This window comes from Colletes latitarsis, chromosome 10 (assembly GCF_051014445.1).
Source record: "Colletes latitarsis isolate SP2378_abdomen chromosome 10, iyColLati1, whole genome shotgun sequence".
Classification (NCBI taxonomy): Eukaryota; Metazoa; Arthropoda; class Insecta; order Hymenoptera; family Colletidae; genus Colletes; species Colletes latitarsis.
The window spans coordinates 29,165,699-29,189,516 of NC_135143.1; the positions used below are offsets into that span (position 1 = coordinate 29,165,699).

At 40.0% G+C, this 23,818-nt stretch overlaps 5 protein-coding genes across 6 annotated transcripts; 3 read left to right on the forward strand and 2 right to left on the reverse strand.

Moving 5' to 3' along the window:
- Positions 1 to 2,231: 2,231 nt before the first annotated feature.
- Grx3 (Glutaredoxin 3) lies at positions 2,232 to 4,389 on the forward strand. 2 transcript variants are annotated; one of them, XM_076774603.1, is made up of 4 exons: positions 2,232 to 2,347; positions 2,581 to 2,764; positions 3,118 to 3,751; positions 4,242 to 4,389. In XM_076774603.1, the coding sequence occupies exons 2-3, from the start codon at positions 2,715 to 2,717 to the stop codon at positions 3,737 to 3,739; spliced, it is 672 nt and encodes a 223-aa protein (XP_076630718.1). In that variant the 5' UTR covers positions 2,232 to 2,347; positions 2,581 to 2,714; the 3' UTR covers positions 3,740 to 3,751; positions 4,242 to 4,389. The 2 variants fall into 2 exon arrangements, with proteins under 2 accessions (XP_076630718.1, XP_076630717.1); XM_076774602.1 differs by lacking the exon at positions 4,242 to 4,389 and having other exon boundaries at positions 3,118 to 4,196.
- Positions 4,390 to 4,500: 111 nt separating this feature from the next.
- On the reverse strand, positions 4,501 to 11,696 carry LOC143346479 (RRP12-like protein). The gene is made up of 23 exons (XM_076774601.1): positions 11,326 to 11,696; positions 11,044 to 11,224; positions 10,683 to 10,809; positions 10,425 to 10,607; positions 10,192 to 10,351; positions 9,893 to 10,071; positions 9,583 to 9,818; positions 9,307 to 9,474; positions 8,479 to 8,587; positions 8,250 to 8,414; positions 8,054 to 8,175; positions 7,877 to 7,991; positions 7,580 to 7,816; positions 7,278 to 7,504; positions 7,073 to 7,196; positions 6,444 to 6,729; positions 6,061 to 6,218; positions 5,734 to 5,993; positions 5,511 to 5,671; positions 5,238 to 5,414; positions 5,070 to 5,177; positions 4,828 to 4,987; positions 4,501 to 4,756 (listed from the first exon to the last, which is right to left on the reverse strand). The coding sequence occupies exons 1-23, from the start codon at positions 11,459 to 11,461 to the stop codon at positions 4,663 to 4,665; spliced, it is 3,873 nt and encodes a 1,290-aa protein (XP_076630716.1). The 5' UTR covers positions 11,462 to 11,696; the 3' UTR covers positions 4,501 to 4,662.
- Positions 11,697 to 12,662: 966 nt separating this feature from the next.
- LOC143346336 (glutamate receptor ionotropic, delta-1) lies at positions 12,663 to 17,753 on the reverse strand. The gene is made up of 9 exons (XM_076774337.1): positions 17,264 to 17,753; positions 17,055 to 17,155; positions 16,914 to 16,997; positions 16,492 to 16,797; positions 16,263 to 16,369; positions 15,079 to 15,249; positions 14,748 to 14,989; positions 13,930 to 14,144; positions 12,663 to 13,157 (listed from the first exon to the last, which is right to left on the reverse strand). The coding sequence occupies exons 1-9, from the start codon at positions 17,472 to 17,474 to the stop codon at positions 12,897 to 12,899; spliced, it is 1,698 nt and encodes a 565-aa protein (XP_076630452.1). The 5' UTR covers positions 17,475 to 17,753; the 3' UTR covers positions 12,663 to 12,896.
- Positions 17,754 to 19,418: 1,665 nt separating this feature from the next.
- Positions 19,419 to 21,244, forward strand: LOC143346597 (uncharacterized). Its single transcript, XM_076774829.1, has 3 exons — positions 19,419 to 19,671; positions 19,735 to 20,109; positions 20,501 to 21,244. Exons 2-3 carry the CDS (start codon positions 20,013 to 20,015, stop codon positions 20,902 to 20,904), a joined length of 501 nt encoding a protein of 166 aa, XP_076630944.1. The 5' UTR covers positions 19,419 to 19,671; positions 19,735 to 20,012; the 3' UTR covers positions 20,905 to 21,244.
- A 305-nt stretch (positions 21,245 to 21,549) lies between these two features.
- LOC143346596 (uncharacterized) lies at positions 21,550 to 22,591 on the forward strand. The gene is made up of 2 exons (XM_076774827.1): positions 21,550 to 21,728; positions 21,899 to 22,591. Exons 1-2 carry the CDS (start codon positions 21,629 to 21,631, stop codon positions 22,474 to 22,476), a joined length of 678 nt encoding a protein of 225 aa, XP_076630942.1. The 5' UTR covers positions 21,550 to 21,628; the 3' UTR covers positions 22,477 to 22,591.
- Positions 22,592 to 23,818: the final 1,227 nt, after the last annotated feature.

Sequence of the window (23,818 nt, forward strand, 5' to 3'; positions counted from 1 at the left end):
TTTTAATTACCAAACGGTTAGCGAAGCTTGCCGTTCGCATCACGGGACTATTCTACTGTAGTTAAAGAGGATTGGTCATTGGTGAGCGTCTGCGCAGAAGCAGAAGTTTTTCATTCGCAGGCAGAGATACCAGAAATGCACCGAGGGTGCTCTCTCACACTATGCCAGATCACGCGTACGTGAGCTCGTGGAGTTTCGGAAACCCGACAAAGGCAAAATGACGCATGCCCTCTTTCTCGATTCTCCGAAGTTGCCCGAAGTAATTTCGGACCGTCTCGTGGGAGTCGAGAGAGAAAGGCTCACACTTCCCTTCTCGCTCTTGAACAACTAACATCCGACCTCCCGTCAACAGGTCTCCACTGGCCTCTGCTGACCGCTGCTGACCATTCCTGTTACTTCTGACAACGTATAACGATTACGACTGGCTACTGTTAGCCTCTCCCAGCCTCTGCTGGCCTCTGCTGACCACCGCTTATATTTCTGACAACGTACAACGATTACTATTGGCTACTGTCAGCCTCTGCTGACCTCTGCCAGCATCTCCCGACCTAAGCTGGCCTCTGCCAACATCTCCCGACGTCAGCTGACCATCGTTGACCACTGCTGACCGTTGCTGACAACTTGTGACATGATGTAATATAATATAATATGTTTATATGTATTAAAGTTTTGTATAATGTAAATCTATGGCAATAAATGATATAATTTCAAAGAGTTCTATGTATTCTTATCATTTTTTACCCCTCCTTCCCTCTCCAAATTGAAATGACGTCATTTTTAAGAATTCCTGAAAATTCTCGGATCCCTGAAACTTACCAGCGTCCCTGAAACTTCTTGGAATCCCTGAAATTTCCAAGAAGTTTCAGGCAGCGGCTAAAATTCCGGCCTGAATTTTTCGGCAAAATTTTTAAAAAGCCGTTACGTAATATTACGTAATATTACGTAACATTACGTAATAGCCCTTTAAAATTTCTCGCGGCCGGAATTTTTCGGCAAAAATTACGTAATATTACGTAACATTATGTAATATTACGTAACATTACGTAATAGCTCTTGAAAATTTCTCGCGGCCGGAATTTTTCGGCGAAAATTACGTAATGTTACGTAATGTTACGTAATATTACGTAATATTACGTAACAGCTCTTTAAAATTTTTGCCGAAAAATTCAGGCCGGAATTTTTGCTGTTGCCTGAAGTTTCTTGGAAATTTCAGGGATTCCGAGAAGTTTCAGGGACGCCGGTAAGTTCCAGGAATTCGCAAAAATTCCTGGCGGCGGGAAATTTGAAATCTTTCCGGGGAACTTGGAAAATTTTAAAAGATTCGGTGTGTCTTATAGCTAAGGGAATGATTTCGATAGGAAAAGAAGGGTAAAAATAATGAAAACAGATAGAATTCTTTGAAATTATATTATTTATTGCAATAGATTTACATTATACAACACTTTAATACATATAAACATATTATATTTCATTACATCGCGTCACAATTTGTCAGCGATGGTCAGTAGTGGTCAGCGTTGGTCAGTGTTGGTCAGCAGAGGGTGGCAGTAGCCTGTAGTAATCGTTGTACGTTGCCAGAAATATAAATGGTGGTCAGCAGCGGTCAGCAGAGGCCAGCTTAGGTCAGGGGATGCTGGCAGAGGTTAACAGAGGAAGGCAGGAGTCGTAGTAATCGTTGTACGTTGCCAGAAATATAAGCGGTGGTCAGCAGAGGCCAGCAGTGGCAAGCAGAGATCACCAGGGGCGAATAGTAGCAAGTAGTAAGCGTTATTTATTGTCAGAAGCATCAGAGGTGGTCAGCAGTGGTCAGCAGAGACAAGCAGAGGCATGCAGTGGCAAGCAGAGATCAGCAGGAGCGAACAGTAGCATGTAGTAATTGTTATACGATGTCAGAAGCATCAGGGATGGTCAGCAGTGTTCAGCAGAGGCCAGCAAAGGCATGCACAGGCAAGCAGAAACCTGCAAAGGCAAGCAGAGACTTGTAGGGGCATGCAGTAGTAAGTATTAATCGTTATACATTATCAGAAATACTTGCAGTGGTCAGTAGCGTTCGGCAGAGGCCAGGAAAGTTCAGCAAAGACAAGCACACACTGACGGAGATCAGCAAAGATCAATAGAGGTTAGCAGAAGTCAGTAGTAATCGTTATAGGTTGTCATAAATATAAACGATGGTCAGCAGAGTTCAGCAGAGGCAAGCAGTAATCAGGAGCAGTCGGTAACAGTTGCTGTATGGTGTCAAAAGTTGTCGGGAGTTCTGTAGTTTTGTCAGCACTGGTCATCAGAGGTCATCAGAGGCAAATAGAATCCAGGAGTAATTTGCAGAGTTCAGTAATGAACTCTAGGAAAGGCAAGTAAAAATACCTGGGCAGTCGAAATTCCGAATCGTATGCCATTGACGTGAGGTCGGATATTAGTTGTTCAAGAGCGAGAAGGCAAACGTGCAGCTTCGGAATAATCGAGAAAGAGGGCATGTATCAGTTTATCTTTGTCGACTTTCCGAAACTCTACGAGCTCACGTACGCGTGATCTGGTATGTGTGAGTAGGGCACCGGGTGCTGAATCTGGCATCTCTGTTCGCAGGTATAAAGCCTCCATGAATGCAACGATAAAAGTCGCGTAGACAGACGTCGTGACGAGTGAGAAAGTTATTAAGAATTTTTTTCCATTAATAACGCGTGTTTAAAAAGGAAACGGACACGAAAATCCGTGGCAGGATGACTGTCACCGATCTCTATTCTGAGCCGGAATATGAGGATTACGTTAAGTGAGTAATCGTTATTTTAAATATTTGGTTTCTAAAAGACAGAACAATAACCTTATCTTACTTTGCTTGACATACCGCTACATGTGTATGTTTATTATTAGTTGCAAGTGCCTCGAAAGAATGCGTTTCATTTTCTTACGACAACCGGACAGTCTTTGTAATTCTTATAATTGATTATCAACGTTTGGCGTTTCTTGTTTGTTTCGCATGGAAATTACCCCGGGATCGAAAGTCACGAAATTTTTACCGATCTTGCCTTACGATAATATAATGGTGCTTCGACACTGATGATTCTGTATAAGAGCACGCGGAAAGTTCGTGATCTTCAAGGACGTTTTTTTTTCTCACGTTAGGTCGCAGGATCTTTCCGTTATTCATTTCTATGCACCATGGGCCGATCAGTGCTCGCAAATAAACATTGTGCTCGACGAAATGAGCAAGCTGGCCGAATACAAAGGAGTTAAGTTTGCCAAGATCGAAGCCGAGAAAGTGCCCAATTTATCGTTAAAGGCTGGCATTACCGCTGTGCCGACGGTTATTTTGACGAGAAACGACACTATAGTCGACAGAGTAGACGGAGCTAATCCGTCCGCTATTTCCGAAAAAGTTGAGAGACACTGTGCCCAGAAAAACTCAACTTCGATCGATGCCTGCAAACCGAAAGTAAATCTTGATGAGAGGCTAAAGAAGTTAATAAACCAGTCGCCTTGTATGCTCTTTATGAAAGGAAACCCCGCCAATCCATGCTGTGGATTTTCTAGAACGATAGTCTCGATCTTAGATACCTACAAAGCGGATTACCAATCGTTCGATATTTTGCAAGACAACGATGTCAGAGAAGGACTTAAGAAGTTCAGCAATTGGCCAACGTATCCACAGCTCTACGTGAATGGAGAATTGATCGGGGGATTGGACATTGTAAGAGAAATGAGCGAATCGGGAGAATTAGAAAGCATGCTGCCTAAGAAGAGTTAATGTATAAGGAAAGTAAGTTTCATAATATTGTCATTGTTTGTATTATAGCGAATACAGGTGTACAGTGCTTTACAATCTATTTATTGTAATCTACATGTACGATACTTTTGAATTATGTCCTATGATCCCTTCTTAGAACATGTCAATGTAAAATCAATGCACACATTTACAAATAAATGAAAATGAAAAAGAAGAATGTGATTATAAAGGCACACAAAATCAGAAGCAGGGTGTATCTGAAAATAATATACAAGCAAACACCAGATTCTTTATAAAAAAAAAACTACAGAATAACCGAAAAGAAATTAGTTTTAGAAATTGTTTTTTTAAATATTCCATTGAAACGAGAAACAGATAGATTGTTTATTTAATTACAGTATTAACATACAATAATGATCCCCGTTACAATCGTTGTCGTAGCTGCGGGAGTACGCCTGTATTTATTTAATTGTAGGGAACCTTACATTAGTTAATAAATATGGGATTATTATGTTTCTTTCAGATGTAAAGAAAAGCTGGTCATTATTTTAATATCGTTACTTTTAAATTCTTTTGTATTGGTTGTAAAAACTCTATCATTTGTTCTGCTAAAATATGTAATAAATTAAATCATCTGTATAAAAGTCATTCTTTATGCGCCCTGCAATTTCTTTCAGTATGAAATCATTTTATTATAGAAAACTATTCTACTTGATCAACTGTATATTTATCAACAATATAATATACTAATATACATTATGGTAATTAAAAAGAAATCTATATTCAGTTCTTCATAGATATACATTCCTTAGATATATATACCTCCTATATATTTTTACACAACTTGATCGAAAGATAAAAAAAAAAAAAATCACAAGTATAAGTAGTAAACCTATTAGGAGAATTTTTTTATTTTCGATTTGTTACGTACTAATCAGTAATCTTCAATTCTTTTTCCTATTCTTCATTCCTATCTGTGCACCCTTCTTTGCGCCTGCAATAATACCCTGAAACTTGGACGCGTATCTTTTCTTTTTCCTAAAAATGTTATTAACGAGTCCAGTACAGTGAATATAATAAATTTAAAATAAGTTCAGAATGATATTCACCTTTTGTTTAACACTGATCTCGTCAGAGGTACGTATGCGTATGGATCTGGTTTATCTTTCTTCTTAATATCTCCTTTAGCTTTTTGTGCTTTGTATTCAGCTCCAGGCGTCGGTGACATCTTCGCTTTCTTTAGCGATCGATGTATTCCCGACCCTCCAGCTGCGAATAACAAATCTCGATTACGCGAACATTGATCGAAGCATAGAATATATGCGATTAGAAATCTTTAGAAACATCTTACTTTGATATTGCGACGTGCTCGCACTTCTCACACTAACGTTATCACGATTATCACTGTATTTACGTTTCCTACCAGTCTCTACTATAGACCGAATATCGTCAACGTCCTCTGAAAACGAATTCATTAGCTATACTGTTTTCAATCAATAACTATACTTTATGTTCTTACCATAGTCATCGTCTGAATCACTATGCAAACGTAGAACACTCCTGCTCTTCGGTTCTTCTCTGTTATCTCTCTCGTTACTCACAGTGATAATAAGACGACCATCTGGCGCAGTCTTGAATCCACGGTCGTTCGATTTTGAGGCTGCTATTTTTGGATTTAAGGCTCCAGGCAGCGTTGCTAAGGAAATTAGAAAAAAGTAAAATTTTATAAGCATCACGCAAAAAGTTACAACGTCAAACGTGCACTCGTATTCTATGAAACAGCTTTTCTTACTCGATATATTTCGAGCAGCTGCAGGATCAATGAGATCAACGATCTCCTCATTCTCTTGAATCCAGGCTTCTTTTCGCGACGTTCGTTTCTTGTTCTTCCTTGGTGCCTCATTTTCTGTGCTGTCAAATTCTTCCTCGCTGTCCGCCAATACTTCTTCGATGCTAGAAAACATTAAAATGGAAAATCGAATAAAAATCTCCTTCACAATTGTATCGGAAATTACCTCTTGGGCCTTCTCTTTATATTGAACTCATTTTCTTCGTCGTCCTGTTGCTTTATTTTCTTCGCGTCTCTGTTCTTTTTCTTCGCCTCCTCCAGTTTATTTATATTCTTCAGTCTCTTGTGCAACATTGTATAAGCAGAAGGTATCATATCAGAGATAGTTTTTAGTCCGTACTTTCTCAACAATTTCACTAAAATATCTCGTATCTTTTGTCTGAAATGCCTATGGCAATCGTCGTTTATCCCACACAAAGCTTCTATCTGCAATTTAATTGATTTGTTTCAGTAAGGGAATTAATTACGGTACTCGAACGTTTCTCTAACTTACTAATTTCGATAAATTGGAAGCTGCGATTGTAGTTGGAATCACGCTAGTGTACACTTTTATGTAAGATAACGCTGAGTCCGTAATCTCTCTCGTGGGACTCGCAGCAAGCCTACACGCGTGTTCGAATATTTCTTTGAGTAATTCCATACCTAGGGACCCTGTTTTTTATATTTGTTAGTACACATAATTCCATTGTTTAATTTGTACAGTTCGTTTACTTTTACATTCAACACACTGACTGCCACGATGATTATCAGTGACCCTTCGAAACACTTAAAACGGATGGACCTTCGTTTAAAGATTATCAAATATTTCTATTCTTCAAGGGCATTTCTAAACGCGAGAAACAGGCATGGCAGTCAACGTGTTTGGTTAACTCTTACCGTTGTAATAATAAGTAAGAGACGCGAGTGCAAACAAAGTCGCGGTACAGAACTTTGGCGAACCACCCAAGCCGACCATTAACATATTCACATAATTTTTAAGGTTTTCGGGATTTCCTAAAAACTTCTCGGCGATAGTGTTTAAAAGTTGATAACCACATGTGCGACACTTTGTATTTAAATCTTTTAGATATATCACCGCCTCGGGGATAATAGCTTCCAAGAATTTCGTTTTCTCAAGTTGTGGGTGCATTTTTACTATGTGAATTAAGCACCTTAATCGAGCCTAATTAAAAATAAATTTCACATCGTCAAATTAATTATCGAAGTGACTCGAATGGAAACAACAAAATACTTCGATTTTTAATTTAATAATTGTACCATTAAGGGAGTATCGCTGTCTAGGCTGTCATTTCTTTGGCCTTTGTTTTATGGCCAAAATTAATATTTTTCCATGAAAAAAATATTGTACATGCTTAGAAGATGAATAAATACATCTACAAAGTCTCGGTACAAAACAGCCTACGTATCATTAAAAAAAAAAATCACAAAAAGGGCCGTAAAATTGACAGTCTAGGCAGCAATACCTCCTTAAGTCATTGATTATGGTACAAGATGTTTATACTTACTCCTCTGCTTGGTTTTGCAACCTCTGTTGCCGTGGATATTAACAACTTCTGTATCTCACGTCTGTGCTGATGTACGAACGTTTTACACGTGGGTTTTTCGCTACCGCATATCTCTTCCAAAAATCTTTAAGTACACGTAAGAGATAATTCTACCATGAACAAATTCTTGTCCAACAATACGACTAGAGATTTACTAAGAATGTACCTGTACGCTTTCTTCTGTTCCTTCATGTTGGAGCTCGTTTTAAGGGCCGGAACGCAAATGTCGTAGAAAGTCTTTAATCTGTCAATGTCTGTATATTCGATTAATAGTCTTATTATATCGTGAACACTTTCTTTGAAAAAGTCATCGATATTAGGTTCATTCAACTTGTGCAATGCACGATCGAACAATTCGTGTATCAATTCTTTATTGGTAATTCCAAGATACGTCTGCAAGAGCAAACAGTTTAAAATTAAAATTAATTTCTTTGTACTTCATTTGAATGATTATTAAATGCAAGTAACCTTTATGGTTTCAAACGCAGCCAGACGATGCCCTTCCTCGTCCGTCCCAACTGGTTTAACCGTATAGAGGTTTAAAAATATCGGTAAATAGTTCTTCGCGTACTGTGCTAACTCCGCTTTATCTTCTTCGTTATTATCTTCGACCGCTCTTGTAATCAATTTTCGTATAGCGGACATTACGTACAACCTCAAATCCTTTTTATCGTTGAAAGTTACACCTAACAGCCTAGCTATATTCTGAAACAGTATTCGTATCGTGAATAATGCTACGCGTACCGTGCAGTCTGTAACACATACCTTGAAATTATCTTTCACGTCGACGGCGTTCTGACATATACTTGGAAAAATCGCCCATATCTGGGCAAGTAAGAATTCGTAAGTTTTTCCTCCTACTTGTTCGCGCGCTTTCATTCTAAAATTAACGATAAAAAGAAGTAGTGCATTTCTTCGATCGAAATATTTTTGAATACTCACTCGCACGTCGTGGCTAATGGCAGTAACGACTCTGTGAAGAATGCAATCGACCCTCTGGTTATACAATCCTTCAACAGTGGCAATAACCAACTCCTTTTTAAGTTAATCGTATTATCTGCTACCTACAAAATGAAAAAAACCGTGAGCTTTCCGTAAAACTATGAAAATTTAATCCAAAGATGAAAAGAACACGTACTTTCAGGGGGATTAAATTTAGTACTGTTTCAGGACCCATGCTCTTTATCGCTGCCCCGATAGCGTACTCGGCGTCATTTTTCGACGCAAAATGGTAAGAATCGCGTAAATCTGCTACGGATTTCAACAAATCTACCAATTTCATGCATTTCCATTTTCCAGTTATCTGTCGTAAATAACATGATTACACGAAATCGGTTAAGATCAAAAAAACAAAAATTAAATATTACCTGGAAAAGTAAAGCTATTAGGTGAAGAATATGATACCACGCTTCCAAGTATTGATAACTCAATGCTTTATGCACCATAACAATTACTTGATCGATTATAACTTTGTACCTGAAATAAACAATAGTGCATAAATATACACAATACCACCCATGGGAAAAATTTTAATGGGAGATTCCAGGGGCCAAAATAAGACGAAAATCAAGAATACTAATTTGTTGATGGAGGCTTTGTCAAAAAGTTATTAACGTTTAAAGTTCGAATTGAAAGTGAATTTTTTTCTCAAAAGTGGGTAGGATTTCGAGGGTATGACTCATGACCAAAAATGCTTGTAATTGACCCCCGTAATTAAATATAATTTTTTTAGAATGATTTGAAAATTTTTTTTTCCGTCGAAAAATTTCACACCTTCTCGAATTTTTTTCTCGAAAGTGAGTAGGATTTTGAAGGTATGTGTAATGACCAAAAGTGATTGTAATTAACCCCTGTAACTAAATATAATTTTTTTAGTATGATTTGAAATTTTTTAATTTCGCCGAAAAATGTCAGCACCTAATCGAATTTTTTTCTCGAAAATGGGTAGGATTTCGAGAATATGACTCATGACCAAAAATGATTGTAATTGATCCCTCTAACTAAAAATAATTTTTTCAGAACGATTTGAAATTTTTGAATTTAATTGTTAATAACTTTTTAACGAAGCCCTAGTCAAGAAATTGATATTCTTGATTTTCGCCTTATTTTGGCCTCTAAAATCCCCCATTAAAATTTTTCCCAGGGTTGGCCGGACACCCTGTATATCGAAGTAAATTTTTTACATTTATTCTTACTTTTTCACTTGGTCCTGATTTTCGCACATTTTGCTAACACAGTCCTGCAATAATATTTTAATCGTGTTCGATGTGCCGGATATAACTTCCGACCTATCAGACATCCACAATCCTACGCATTTCTCTAACATTTTTGGTAAAATAGCTGCGCACAAATTCAATGAATTTCTGTGAACGAAAAATGCATTGCCGAGTAGAGCTTCAAGGGACTCTGAAGGCTAATAAGTTTTTCAAACTTCACCGTATACAGTATTTAAATAAAAAATATACACTCACTGTGCTAAATTTAAATGAGCCTCTTGCATGACCGTCAACCATGCAAGCGTCGGTTGCGAATCGGTCGGGGGCGGCTGGTAATCGTAAAGAGCAGAAATAATTTGTGCGTTTCTTTGTGTCGGCAAGGTAGCATCCGTGGGTCGGGAAACAAACAAGCCATGAAAGGTTTGGAGGCAACACGACGTGATCAAAACATTTTTCAACGTCATGATTTTTAGCATTGCTTCGCAAATAACCTGACAAGAGAGCAACATTACAATTACACCGGCGTGCACGAAAGATGGCGATCGTTTCTTCGAATGATAAATACCTTCACGTGCCATTTCGGCAAATGAGAGACGATATCCTTCAAAAGTGTGAGCATATGAAGCACGCTAGTAATACCGCCAGGCTCTGAATTAATTTGCAATTGATTTATGCAATGTTTCGCGATTTGCGATGCAGCTGGATGATACCGCGGTGGTTTCTCGTCGCTCATCATTTCACTTCCTATAATTCATCGAAGACACGCCACATAATATTTAAAATCGAATTACAGTTCATGATAGAATAGTTATGCCCACCATATTCTTTATAGTATAATTTCGCTTTATTTTTTCTAATATCTACCTTTCAATATGGCGCATATTCCTGCTTGTGCCGCCTTTCGTATTTTCGGCTTACTGTGGATACTGAACGATAAAAAGACGTCTAATACTTGCATGGTAGAAGAATCTGACCATGCAGCCATTTCCAGCGCTTGGAGAAGTAAAGACAAACAATGAATGCCCTGAAATAGATTGTATATTATCAATAACGCATATCTCGCCGCGATACTCGAAATTGATCGGCTAGAAGCTTACGTGGCGTAGTACTAAGAAGTCTTCTGAGGATACGTTGTTCGTAAGGATATCGAGAAAAATCTTACTCGCGGGTCCAAATTGTGCATTTAGAACGTTTCTAGGTACAGTTTTTAACCCCATACGCAACAGTGCAAGCGTAGCTGCGACCGACGTGGAAGATTCGATTGCTTCCAATGTACTCATCTATCGACAAATATGCATTAATTATAAAATTGTTAAAAATCTGTTTAATAAACACACGGATGTTCTGTACAGTACCAATGCTGCAAAATATTCTGTGGATGTCTCCTTTCCATTATTCTGTTTTATGACTTCCGTAACCGCAGACAATACAGCTAACATTTCTTTATGCAATAGTGAATTCGACTGGAAGTGATTTAAAAATCTGCAAAATCATTGTTTAATTAATATCTACAAGTTATCAAATTTAAAATGACTCTTAGTAGCTGAGAAGATTGCCTAATATAGTACGATTGTTTCTAATGACTTTATAACAAACTAGTGTCTCGTGTAGTTCCCTGGAAGTTCAGACAGAATTGTTCAAATCAACTGTATCCCTAGGAAATATTCTTTCCAGCTGGTGATAATACATTCGCTTTCGGTACAGCCAATAACTCACCTATTGAACGATACGTTTGAACAATTGCTATAATTAGTGGCAAATGTGTCGTATGTGTTAGCTGTATTCTCCGTAACATTGTCGGAGTCGCTTTCGTCAAGATCAAGTTTTTCAAACTGAGGCTCGATGCCCTGGATGGCATCGTGTTTTTGTAAATCTGTCTTCGTCAGACCAGGCTTTCCTGTAACAAAGAAACGAGTTTCAGACGTGAGATAAAATATCGGAAAATAGGCGAGCAGAAATTGTCACATATGGCTAATCATGATAACCGCAGGAACGAACCTAAGCTCTCCTTAAAAAACATCCACGCTGCATTTTCACGATGTATTTTTGTCTCCGGATTGGAACTGGCGCTTTGGCCCTTTGGCCATCGTTTTGCTTTCTTCCTGCTGTTTAATCGCGGCCCTAATTTACCCATTTTCCTCCGCGCTGTTCACGATCAATTTGTTCCAATCCTCCAATTCACCGCTAGCGATATTACTATATTTCTTTTCAGTTTTCTAACGCCAACGATACAACGAGGTTAGGTCATTTTACACGTGCATGCACGAAAGACTCGGCTCGCAATGTCAGTACAACATTCCGATTATTCTCAGAAGATGGCAGCAAGGGGCCAACATCATCGATAATACAGAATTCCTATTAACGCCGGTAACGACTCGAAATTATTTCTCGGTACGAGGCACGTCCGATCTCTTCTATATTAATTTCGATTGTTATTCGGATACTTGATTGATTTTGTTTCAAGTTTAAGATTAACAACTGTGAAACGTTACGCTACGTAGATGAACGTTCAAATGTGACGATCATTTCCACCCTCGTCTGTTCGTAGTAAAATTAGAGTTTAGATTGCGTCGATTAAACTTCGTTTTGGAAGAACAATAAATCGTTGATGTCTGTGTCCACTGAAAAGACCGCAAACTTTCTTATCAACTAAGTTTTCTACGTTATACAAAAAAATATAATGTTTGGTCCCCCAAAACAAAGTGCAGCCACTCATATCGTGGCACACTGGATACGAATTTGTTCCTATAATTTCTTAGAAGATGAGATATCAATTCCAGAAAGCGAGCATTTTGTGGTAAAGTTACTTTCTTACAACTAATATAGAGGGATTAGGGATTAGGGATATGTATCGTTAGAGGAATAAAGTTATAATAAAGTTCTTGGCGGCCAAGCGACTTGAAAACTAATCGAATCACGAAACTCGTGCTCGTCCCGACAGAGGCGCCACTAATCATTTTTTAGGTACCGTTCGTGTACTGCGTTTTCTGCTGCGTTTTTGATAAATTAAACGCTCGAGGAACAGCAACGCCCAAGTGATGACGAACGCAAGAAACAAGAAGATGAGCAGGGGTATCGCGTCCTCCAGCTCCACCGACGACCAGCCAGATTTCGGCTGAAACAGACGACAATTTAGAAACTCCGGGGTCTCGGGTGCTCGTCGTGTGGCAAGATGGAAATTGTCAGCGGATTACTCGTTTCGCGACTGTGGTCCATTCAATCTTGAGCAGCCTTTGAAGAATACCGCTGTCGCGCAGCAGCAAGATACTGCGAACAGAGAAATGGAAATGTGACCGCGGAACAGGGGGAACGAAGAATTCAACGAACAGATCCATACTCGGGTCAATGAGACGAGTCGATGAAGAAAAACAGTGTTCGTGTGGTATCCACGTGGTGGATGCTGCGGCTGCAGTCATTGGCTGCCGAAGGACGTTTGTTTACGTATGCTGACTCGTCTCGTTGGCGAGAGTACAGGCTAGGAGGCCTAACTTACGAACCGAACTTATAGTTCGAACGTATAGTTGTTAGTACCTTGAAAATAATAGCTATTTGGATTTTCACATGCTGACTCACTTGCTGTCGATAATACCGCGGTATGGACTGTTCGTCGACACCGCCATAGCTATGGTGGCCTGCATCATCGTGTCCAATGGTTCCAAAATACAGTCGACTTTTCCTTGGAGCACGGCCGCCATATTGTCCAGTGTCATGAACGCATACTTGGGCTCCTGGCAAACGCGTTTCAAGCCGTCGAGATAGTTGGTCGGAAGATCGCTCTCGTCGGCCAGCAGCTCGTTGAACATGAAGGTCAACACGCGATCGCTGGTATTCTGTTGCGTTCGAGAAGCGTGTAAAAATATATTAACGTTCATTGTCTTCGTTATTTTCAGGTATGAAAAGTCTACTTTAAAAGAGAACCGACGCGAGAAGAATATGTTGGGTTGTTCAGAAAGCGCATAGAAGTTTCTAACGAACGACAATATGGTATAGTCCAGGCCACAATATAGAGTGGATGTCAAAGTTTACATGTTTCAGTTCCCGAAACAAGTGAATTGACAGAAATACAAGTAGCTAAGGGCCTTAGACCATAGTCAGGGCCTTATGAAGAAATATTTTATCTAGTGTCGCCATTTTTAAAAAGCCATTTTCAGAGGTATGGTGACAGGTAAAGGTCTCACTCGAGTCTTTAATATCTTAATTTACCTGCTTATAATATATGCATCTAGAAAATGAAAAGAGGTAGTGCAGTTACAGACACAGAAAAACATACAGAAAGGCACCCTCAATTAAGTTGTAACCCTCAAGAGTTTAGTCTACGACCTCGCTATATTTTGGCCCGGACTATACATAAAAGTTTAACACTAGGTTTACGGAATACGTCAATTTGACGCATTAAGATTCTAAACCTAACATTACAGAACTCATAAATATTATTTGTTAGCAATTTATGTTGGATTTAATTGATGTAATGATATGAATATACACTCTAATTATAATTATAATAAAATATGCGCAACGAGTGTCCGTAAACCTAGTGTTAAAACAATTTGGATATATCTTTGATAATAATTGGACGTACAATTCATGTGCTATCCATGTTACCTGAAAGAAATAGTAATCGGCCGACTCGCCAACCACGGCGAACCGATAGCTACCGTCTTCCAGCATGCCCTCCATTGTTGTGAATGGCATAGCGAACGTCTTAATGGCGAGGAAGCTGATCAACGCGGCAGAGTAAGCTGCTAACACCACGACCGCCATCGAGTGAATGCTCAGATGCACCATCCGTATTGGATCCAACGAGGACATTGCCATGCCTAATGAAATTGTCGTATAAAAGCAGTATTTACTATACAACATTGAGCTTACTCGTCAACCTAAGTTATAACATACGTAAAAAAATTATTGCGTAACTTAGTATGTTTTATATGAAGCAACAAATCAGCTGCAGGATGTCGACTGTTATATGATCGCAGTAAACGACTGTAAAATGCTGAGAAGTCTACAGGCGTCGGGGTACTTATTCTACTCATCGATCGGGGATAGAAAAGTGTCATGGCTGCCGGAATTCTAGCCTCTAAACATCGATTTACACAGTGTACTATACAGAGATGATTTGATGGCTAGGCACGCTGATTGGCCGTAGCGTAATAGCAACGCCTGCTCTCACAAGCATTGTCATTATTGGCTGAGCCGCTCACAACTACAATTCCATCGCGTGACAAAGGACGTGAACGAAACGTATAGGGACAGAGTAAGATAGGAGAAAAATGTATCTCTCGTGGTTATGGAGACCCTACTACCTCCAGTAGAGCCTCTCCAGTTGGAATAAGGCGGCGCGAAGACCTTCTCTCCTTGCCCTTGCACCGTTTAGTTCGTAGGTGCATAGCCAACAAGTCATCTCTGTATAGTACACGTACCCTGACCACATAACGCGCCGAAAACGAAGAACATGATCTCAGAGATCGTTGTCGAGGACGGTTCGGTCGATGGTAAATGGAAAACTGCTTTCTTCGAGAATATCGTGTCGATCGCGAATATCAATAGCCCCGTGATGACGATCATCAGCGCGATCGCGTTCCAAACATTGTAAGCGAACGGAGCCAAGTACGCGTTCCATTTCACCGTCGTTGTGTCTGGCCTCTTGATGTACACGCGAGATCTGAACACACAGAAAGAAGATGACTCTAGATTCTAAGATTAGAGAAGTGTAATTGGGCCTAAAATTTGCGTTCTTAGTTCGTTATGTACTTGGTCGAGTAGACGGGCGTGGTAAATTTTACGACGTCCAGTCTGTCCGACGTCATTATCAGCTCTGTGGCCGCGAGGCCTGCCTCATCGTCCATCAGAGTCCCTATCAATCCTGTCCACGTGCCGTTTGGCAGCTGTATGCCCCACTTGTCGGACTCATGGTAGCTAAACCTGCATTAATAATCTTTGTTACATCCTTGTTTCGCTTATAAAGAAATGGAGCAGGGTAAATACACGAATTTTTAAAAAAATGATGGAACACACAATGTGTGGCGACACTTCCCGTTCTCGCCACCAGAGGGTCACGTTCTTGTCTCTCTCGCAAGCGCTCGACCGACCCCTCCGTTACTATATACACTCCGCGACTGACGTCTAAACCAGGGCCTGCTAGGATTGCATTATTTGATTAATAAGTCCCACTAGCAGGCCCTGGATGAAAAGAGCTCCTACGATCTTTCTCGTTCTGCCTACAACTAGACCGAAAAAGCAACGAAAGGGACAAATTTAGAATTTGTAATTGAGGATTGTATCGCTGAATTAATCAAAGATTTAAATACAAAATGGCGTCGTAACATTGGATCTATCGTTGCCTCGGTTCAATCGTGAATTTATCCGCGATCAAATCGAGAATCGTTGCCTATCGATCGTCCATTTTCTCGACGCGAACGGACGAAGGGCTGAAGGATGGAGGACACACGAAACTCTGGATTAGGCTAACAGGCATCCGTCACCAAAGGAGAAACCATCAAGAAGAAAAAATAGTATGATACGCGGGTTTGCGTCGCGATGCTTGGAACCGGCCAGCCCTAAAGGGCGTTTGTTATATTCGCGACGATACGATGCAACGACGCGTCGATTCTTCTACGAAAGACTTCGAAGGAGCGGCGATGGTCGAAAAAAGACCGCGTTCGAAGAAAGGGCGGCCGCCAACGAAGAAGAATACTTTCGTAAAGAAACGACTAGACAACTGGAGGAGATTCGCAAGCGTGGCGTAAAGAGGAAGGCAGAAGAGAACGTCGGAGACTCTACTCGAAAGAAAACCAAGATGGCGGACGAAGAGGACGATTGTGTTTCGCGATGAAACCGGAAGTGACCAGGTGAGGCATTCTCCCCGCGAGGAAAACACTTATCATTTTAATTTGACTGCTTTATAAATCGGATAATTAACTAATAAAAAGACTGACGTGCAATTCATTCCTTCTTGTAGCAGCTGGATCACTTCGCCGAAGAAACCACCGATCCCGACCGTTTCGTTGAACTCGTTTCGGAGAATTTTCGAGGCTGGAGGATCCTGCGAACACACACAGGCACGGTAGAGAATAAATGGAACCCTTTCAGCAAATTTTAAAATCTTGTAATGACGTTTTCTTTATTTTCATAGGCAAGAAAATCTGATCTGGATGTATCCCTCACGTGAATGGAAATGACTTTGAGGTTGCGTCCTTCTAGATCGTGTCTGCGCTGATAGAGCCCTAGCTTGGGACCTCGAAAACCACCTGCCTGATCCCAAGCTCCGAATTCCATCCATCTCAAGTCGCCCTCCTTGCTTATTCGATACACGTCTCTGATGATCTCGCCGTTCCCTTCAGCATCCGTTTGCACCGTCATCAATATACAGTCGAAAGGCACGTGAACGTCCGCCAGGAAGTCCTCCATTCTAGTGTCGTCCCTCAGGAAGATCAGCCAAGTGGGATAAGCCATCGTGATCCACTCTGAAACCTGTTAAAGACCTTAACAGGTCTTGTGACTCAGAAACTTAGCACACTGATAGAGTATTCTTTTTAGTTTGAAACTCATATTCGATGGAAATAGAAAAAGAATATAAATATTCTAACCAGAACAAATTGTTCCTTAATCTCGTCCAGATCGTTCAACAGCACGAACAACGGCCGCTTGATGTTATAGTAAGTACTTCCCACCTGAAAACGAGAGTCTCGAATAATCTGTACGATTCAACTGATGTTCATTGAACTCACTTTGTTCTTGAACGTGTGGAAATCCATGATCGCAGTACGTATGTTCTGAGTCCCGCTGAGGTACATCTGAAGAGCCAGCAGTCCGTCGATGTCCTCCAATCCTGAAAACATTTTACAGCTACTGATGACAATGAAAATAAATAATACGATTCACTCCTGATTTTTCGATTAAATACATTTCTCGTTTCAGACGATTTAATTCCACCCACCTTCCGTTTCGATCACGTTCGGCGATCCATGGAATAGTATGATGCAGGTGTTGTTGAAGAAATCGTGGACTCCTTTGATCAAGTTCTCGTAAACGCGTTGAGGCCTTATCATGAGCGGTTTATGGCCGATCGTGATCGTCAGTTGGCTGTTCGTGTGCAACGAAACGCAGACCAGTAGCATCCATAATGACCAAAATTCCAATCGCGACATCACCCACGGTCGTTTATCGTTAACGAATGCTCGTGATCAGCACGCCAACCGACTGACGGTGGCGAGTTAATAACTACGCGAAATCGTAAAATCGTCCGCTATACGTCGGGGATTGGATGCCAGGTCGATGTCAGATGAAACACGCGGATAATCTTTAGTTTCTCCGTAACGATAGTTGCCTAGTCTGGCTCGAAACGATGAAACCACAACAAACGCTACGATGGAAACGATCGCGATGCGTCCCCGATCGTAATTAACGATTTTCTCAGATTTTCGTTGTATCACTGACCTCTTGTTCCTCTCAAATGTCTAGATTTCGTTCAGAGACGTTTGGAAAAACAAGAAAAGTAGAAAAAGTACCAGATTTCTATGCACATTCGCTGTCTGTGGCAAGGACGATACTGTTGCAAGTATCCCTAACGCAGATTGGTGCAACAAGCGGGGCATCACGAGACTGTTGGAATAGGTTTACCTTACTTCGTTACAAATTCCATCGCGTGCATTCGATCCAATTAGTTTACTTCTCTGGAAATGTTTGCGATACTCTGCAAATATCGTATCGCTGGTTTGGTTGCATTTGCGTCCAGGAAAAACCATAAATCGTCGTCCATTAGCCATATTGCCCTGAATAATTTACGATTTCAGTCGGAAAAGAACGGTTGGTCTTTTGATCGAACGTTGGTCAAACCTTGCAAAGTATCGATCGATGTCAATGTTAATTTAGGATGTGTATCTCCTCGATGGGTCATACAGAACGTCAAAATTATTAATATAACGTTAAAACTCCGTGGTTGTGACCTGTGAATTCAGAAGATGGTCGTAACTTTAAAAAGAAATTTGGAAACATCAGTTTAAGGAATGGTGGATAGAAAAAGAGGAACGTCGATGGACAGTGATGAATCGAAATGGATATAGCGATTTCGCCCGAACGAAATTATTAGAGGAAAGACGTCGAAAGATACGTTTGTATCGCGCGACGAGAATAATAGTTATAACGACACGATGCAAGTCCATTTATCTGATTGAGATATAAAAAGGTTTCGCATTTTAAGCGACTGAAAGATAAGCTAAATGGTTTGGATTATGCTTTTGGCTATCGACGATAAATAAGTTTATCAGAAGTTTAAACAATATAGACATTAACCGAAGAAAAATATGTTTTTTTGCGACAACGTTGCATTGTGGTTATTTCATAGAAAAATGGAGATACGCGCGACTTAATAGTCTTCGAATTTGTAAAGTGTCAGTTTAGATTAATATCGAATATCGAGGGAGATGCTTTAAGAATCACGAATTAAAAAAGAATATGTTTTAACTAGAACGAGCGTGGCCATTTTGATTGTTTATTGTCTACATTCTCCCCGCTGCTTGGAGAAGCAAGCTCGTATTTCTTCCAATTTCTACGACCAGATAACGATTCGACGTTTGCAAGATAAGAATATGTTTAAATTATCGTAATGTTATACCTATTTTTTAGTCCGTACGTAAAATTTAACGCGAAATACTGAACCTCGATAGAAACAAAACCGAATAACAACTCAGTACAATTGACAGTTTCAGAGATAAAAATTCATTTGTTCAACCTACTTTCGCATTACTGTCAATTGTTACATAATTCGATGACATATATTTTTCACATTATTAATCTTGCTGTAACCACATTGCTGCGTGCTAGAATTATTCGATTAAACATTATTGTCATTTTGTTTTAAAATCAGTAAAATTTTCTTCCCCTTCGTTTTACATACATTTTCACATGTATTTAAGAACTTCGCTAGTAATGTAGTCTGTGTCATTATTAATCGTTTTAATATTTATTCAATCGCCACTATCTTGATTCGTTTATATCAGGGAACAAACCTCTACTGACCTCTACTGACCACTACTGACCTCTACTGACCACTACTGACCTCTGCTGACCTCTACTGGCTACTACTGGCCACTACTGACCAGTTGCCCAATGGTGAGCATGTGATGACCACTGGTGACCACTTGCTGACCAGTGGTGACTGTTTAAAGACTGTTTAATTTACTCGTTTATTTCTAAGTACCGTTTAGCTAGACAATACATCGACTGAAGAAGATCCACATATAATACGATATTCCGTTGATTTGTTTGTTATTTTCATTCTCAATTTTAACAAAATCCTCGACGTGGAACGCAAAAAGAGATCAGTTTAACGTTGAATGATATCAGGTACGTTTGTAGAGGTCTCAAGAACCTCAATCGACGGAATTGAAAGACAATCGGGTGTTCTAGTTTCTGACCGAGTGTCGCAACGTATCGCGGAAAGCGACGATAACGGTTGAATGGCGTCGTGGAGAACAATTTCTAATGATGTCATCGCGCATAGATTGCGTTCGAGAATTAGCATTGATATCAACGGTGAAAACGTGGAAAATGCAATGAGATTTATAATTTTGATCGGTGAGTCGCGTCGAGGAGTTTGCCACAACCATCCAGACCATCGTCGACGTCCACGAGTAATCTGTTTCCGACGATAAACGTGCAATTTCTTTTCGAAACAATCTATCTCGATGAATAATTCGACAACCTTAGGATTGCTGGTGATCCTTCATGGATTATGCTGTGCGCCTTGCATTTGTGCAAGTCCTGTCGATGCCTCTGGTGCAGGTACGTTCCTCAGAGTCTCGTTTTCTGGGAGATATTTATTTATTCTTTGTAGAGATTCTAAAAAACGTTTGAAAGCAATCTGAGGGAGTTTTAAAGCTTCATAAATCGATAGTAAATGGCGAACTAATTATTTAGGATATTAAATAATAATTAGACTCTAAGTATTTATGCGCTTGAGATATGCATAGTACGTATGTCATTTGTGGATGTCAGCTATGCATATATCTATGCAAGATGCGCAAAATATGCAAAATATATATACGATATAGATATATCACGTAGAATATTGTTCGAAACTTCTAAAAATATTTTATTAAATTTAGTACTTTAGTAAACTGGAATATACGAGTTAATACGTATGTACGTTGTCCTACTTTATTTGATTTTTCAGAGGTCCAGTCTCTGCTGAATGTTTCTAGGGACAAAATGGCGGACGAATTCGTCGCCACGTTAAATACGAATCTGACGAACATCGTCGAGTTCCTGACGTCCAGAACCGACAGATTTTTGCAAAGGCTCGTCGAGACGGTCACGCGTTTCGTGAAGTGTCTATTTTCCATCGTCGATTCCGCACTTCGATGGATCGTTTCGTCCATCGCGTCGATCCTCGACTGGTTCTTAGGTTCTGCCAACTCTAGAAGGAGTCGAAGTTGGATGACGAACACGTCACTGTCGATGGATTACTTGCAGACGTTGATAAACCCTTTGAAAGATTACATTCTCCAGGAAGTCGAGGTGATCAGGGAGGAAGTGGTGCGCCGATTATTGGACTATCTGGTCAGTCGACTTCCATAGTTGCATACTACTTTGGACGAAATGGACGAATCGAACACTTTGTCTCCCATGGGTCTGGACGCCATTTACAGGATGACCCAACAGCCTGGTTACAGCAATCTCATTAAGTCATGAGCCAGTCTTGGGCCTCATCCTTCTGATAGATGCGATTAACGTCACTGTTGCAATGTTTACCCCTACAAATTATCCCTCTAAATAAATACAGTTTTCATATTATACACGTAATTATGAATTTTGTACGTAGTTAATTTGTATAATTAAATAAGTTATTAATGCACCTGTTACATACAGTGAAACCTGTAATTTGCAAAAAGTTGAATTTGGGGTGCAAAACCTGTAATTCTGGCCTTTGCTTTCCTATTTCCAACTTCGACGATCTTTAGTTGTACACAGCGGAGGCCTCTTCTAGGAATGTTTTTAATGTTCTTCTAGCCGTTTTAATTTCCGTCAACTTTTCCGCGACGCTGACGAGACGATAAGGGTCGAATGGCAGCGAAGTTGCAAAAATTTACAATTTCAAGGCGCACACGTTGCATCCGCGTATTCGCAAATTAGCATCGATGACAGTTGGCGGTCGAAAGGACGAAATAAGTCGGGCATGGAAGGTGGAGTACGCAACAAGGTGCCCAATTTCGAACCGCCAGTCGCGTGAATAACTATTCGGTTTCTCGACGTATTCTCGACGACCAACTTTTACAATTTCCTTTCAAAGTATCTTCTCAAGATGAACGTCTCGTTTATCCTCGTTTTGACTGTGGTTTTTAGTGGATTGTTGTGTTGTGTGCCTCCCATTGACGCGGTTCCAGTCCCGTTCCCGAATCCAGGTACGTTCCTCGGAGTCTCAGAGTGTCCTGCAACCACAAAATGATCGAGATAATTATTCATTTTGTGGGAGCTTACTTCTGCAAGCAAACTTCTTGCAACATTTAAGTAATTTGGTTTGTACAAATTTATTGCTCCCGTCGAGCATCAATTTCTATGCTACGATTTTCAGAGACGCATTTATCGTTGGAGGACTCCAATGGCGGATTGGAGGACGAATCCTTATCGAAAGTATGGAACGATACGTTGACTTTACAGTCGAGCCTATCAACCATAATGAAAATCGTGATGACCAAATTTTGTACAATTCCTGAATCGAGCGACGAACCGATCACGTGCTTTGGACGAAGTCTACTTCCTTTGAAACATTCGTTGCTTAGATCGATCCTCTCGTTCTTGAACTCGTCGATCGATCTTTTAATGGATATTTACAACGAGAACGTCGATAGCACTGTTAGCGGAAGACGTCGAAGAATGGCGGATAACGACACCACGATGGCGGTCAATAGCCTGGTGCAACTATTGACCCATCCAGAAGGTTTCAGTTCCCAGAATCTGATGGCGATCGTGATGGACCTGATAAAGTGGATATGGAAATGTCTGTCCACGCAAGGGCTACCACAATTGCACGACACGCTCGAGGAAGTGAAGAACTCAGGGGATATTACCCTTAAAGGGCAACAGCTCATCGGTGTCTACAACATCGCCTACTCGTTGCTCGAGAAATTCGATCTCATTGGTAATCAATAAACTAGAAGCGTTCGGGATCATTGGTCGAGATTTTAAGAAACTTAGAATAAGGTAAAAACAAGTTTGGAAACTACAGTTTTCTATCAGGACTTAATAAAACTGTCGTAAAGCATCATTTGATTCCTTCTTTGACCTCTGACCCTCGGTTTTTTAACTGCCTCTATTATGTGTGCTTATTGGAAGATATACAAAGTGTTCGACCACACCTGGGAAAAATTTTAATGTGGGATTCTAGAGGCCACAATAAGACGAAAATCAAGGATACCAATTTGTTGATGGAGGCTTCGTTAAAAAGTTATTAACGTTTAAAGTTCTGCCCGTACTGAATTTTTTTCTCGAAAATGCGCAGGATTTCGGGGGTACGTCTATTCACCAAAAATGATTGTGATTGACCCTTACAGCTAACAATATTTTTTTCAGAACGATTTGGAATTTTTTTTTTTCCGTCGAAAAATTTCACATCTTTTCGATTTTTTTTCTTGAAAGTAGGTAGGTTTTCGAGGGTATGTCTAATGACCAAAAATTATTGTAATTGACCCCCACAGTTAACAATATTTTTTTCAGAACGATTTGAAATTTTTTTTTTTCGTCGAAAAATTTTACACATTCCCGAATTTTTTTCTTGAAAGTAGGTAGGTTTTCGAAGGTATGTCTAATGACCAAAAATTATTGTAATTGGGCCCTACAACTGAAAAGAATTTTTTTAAAACGATTTGAAAAATTTTTTTTCCGCCGAAAAATTTGTCCACCTTCCTGAATTTTTTTCTCGAAAGTGGATAGGAATTCGGGGGTATGTCTATTCACCAAAAATGATTGTAATTGATCCCCGCAACCGAAAATAATTTTTCCAGAACGATTTGAAATTTTTGAATTTAATTGTTAATAGCTTTTTAACGAAGCCTCCATCAACAAATTGGTATTCTTGATTTTCGTCTTATTTTGGCCTCTGGAATCCCCCATTCAATTTTTTCCCAGGGATGGCCGAACACCCTGTATACTAATGGAAGATTGGTCGAGCGCTTGCGAAAGGAACGGTCCTTCTAGTGACGAATACAGGAAGCAATGGACTCCATATGGTTAACACGTTAACCGCCATGCCAGTTTTCCATGTCCAAAGATGTCCACAACATTTGTTCATACATAGAAATATTCGATAATTCAATGGTGAATTTGTTATTTTACAATATATCAAGTTAAAGTAGCCTTATTTTCAAGCATTAGTTCCTGTTCCTCCGTTGTAAACGATATTGCAACACGTTGTAAGTTTAATGTGCCGGTTACCGGTGGCCACCGCGGCAACCAACGCGTTAACAGCGCTCCACTTCCGTTACATAACAATTTA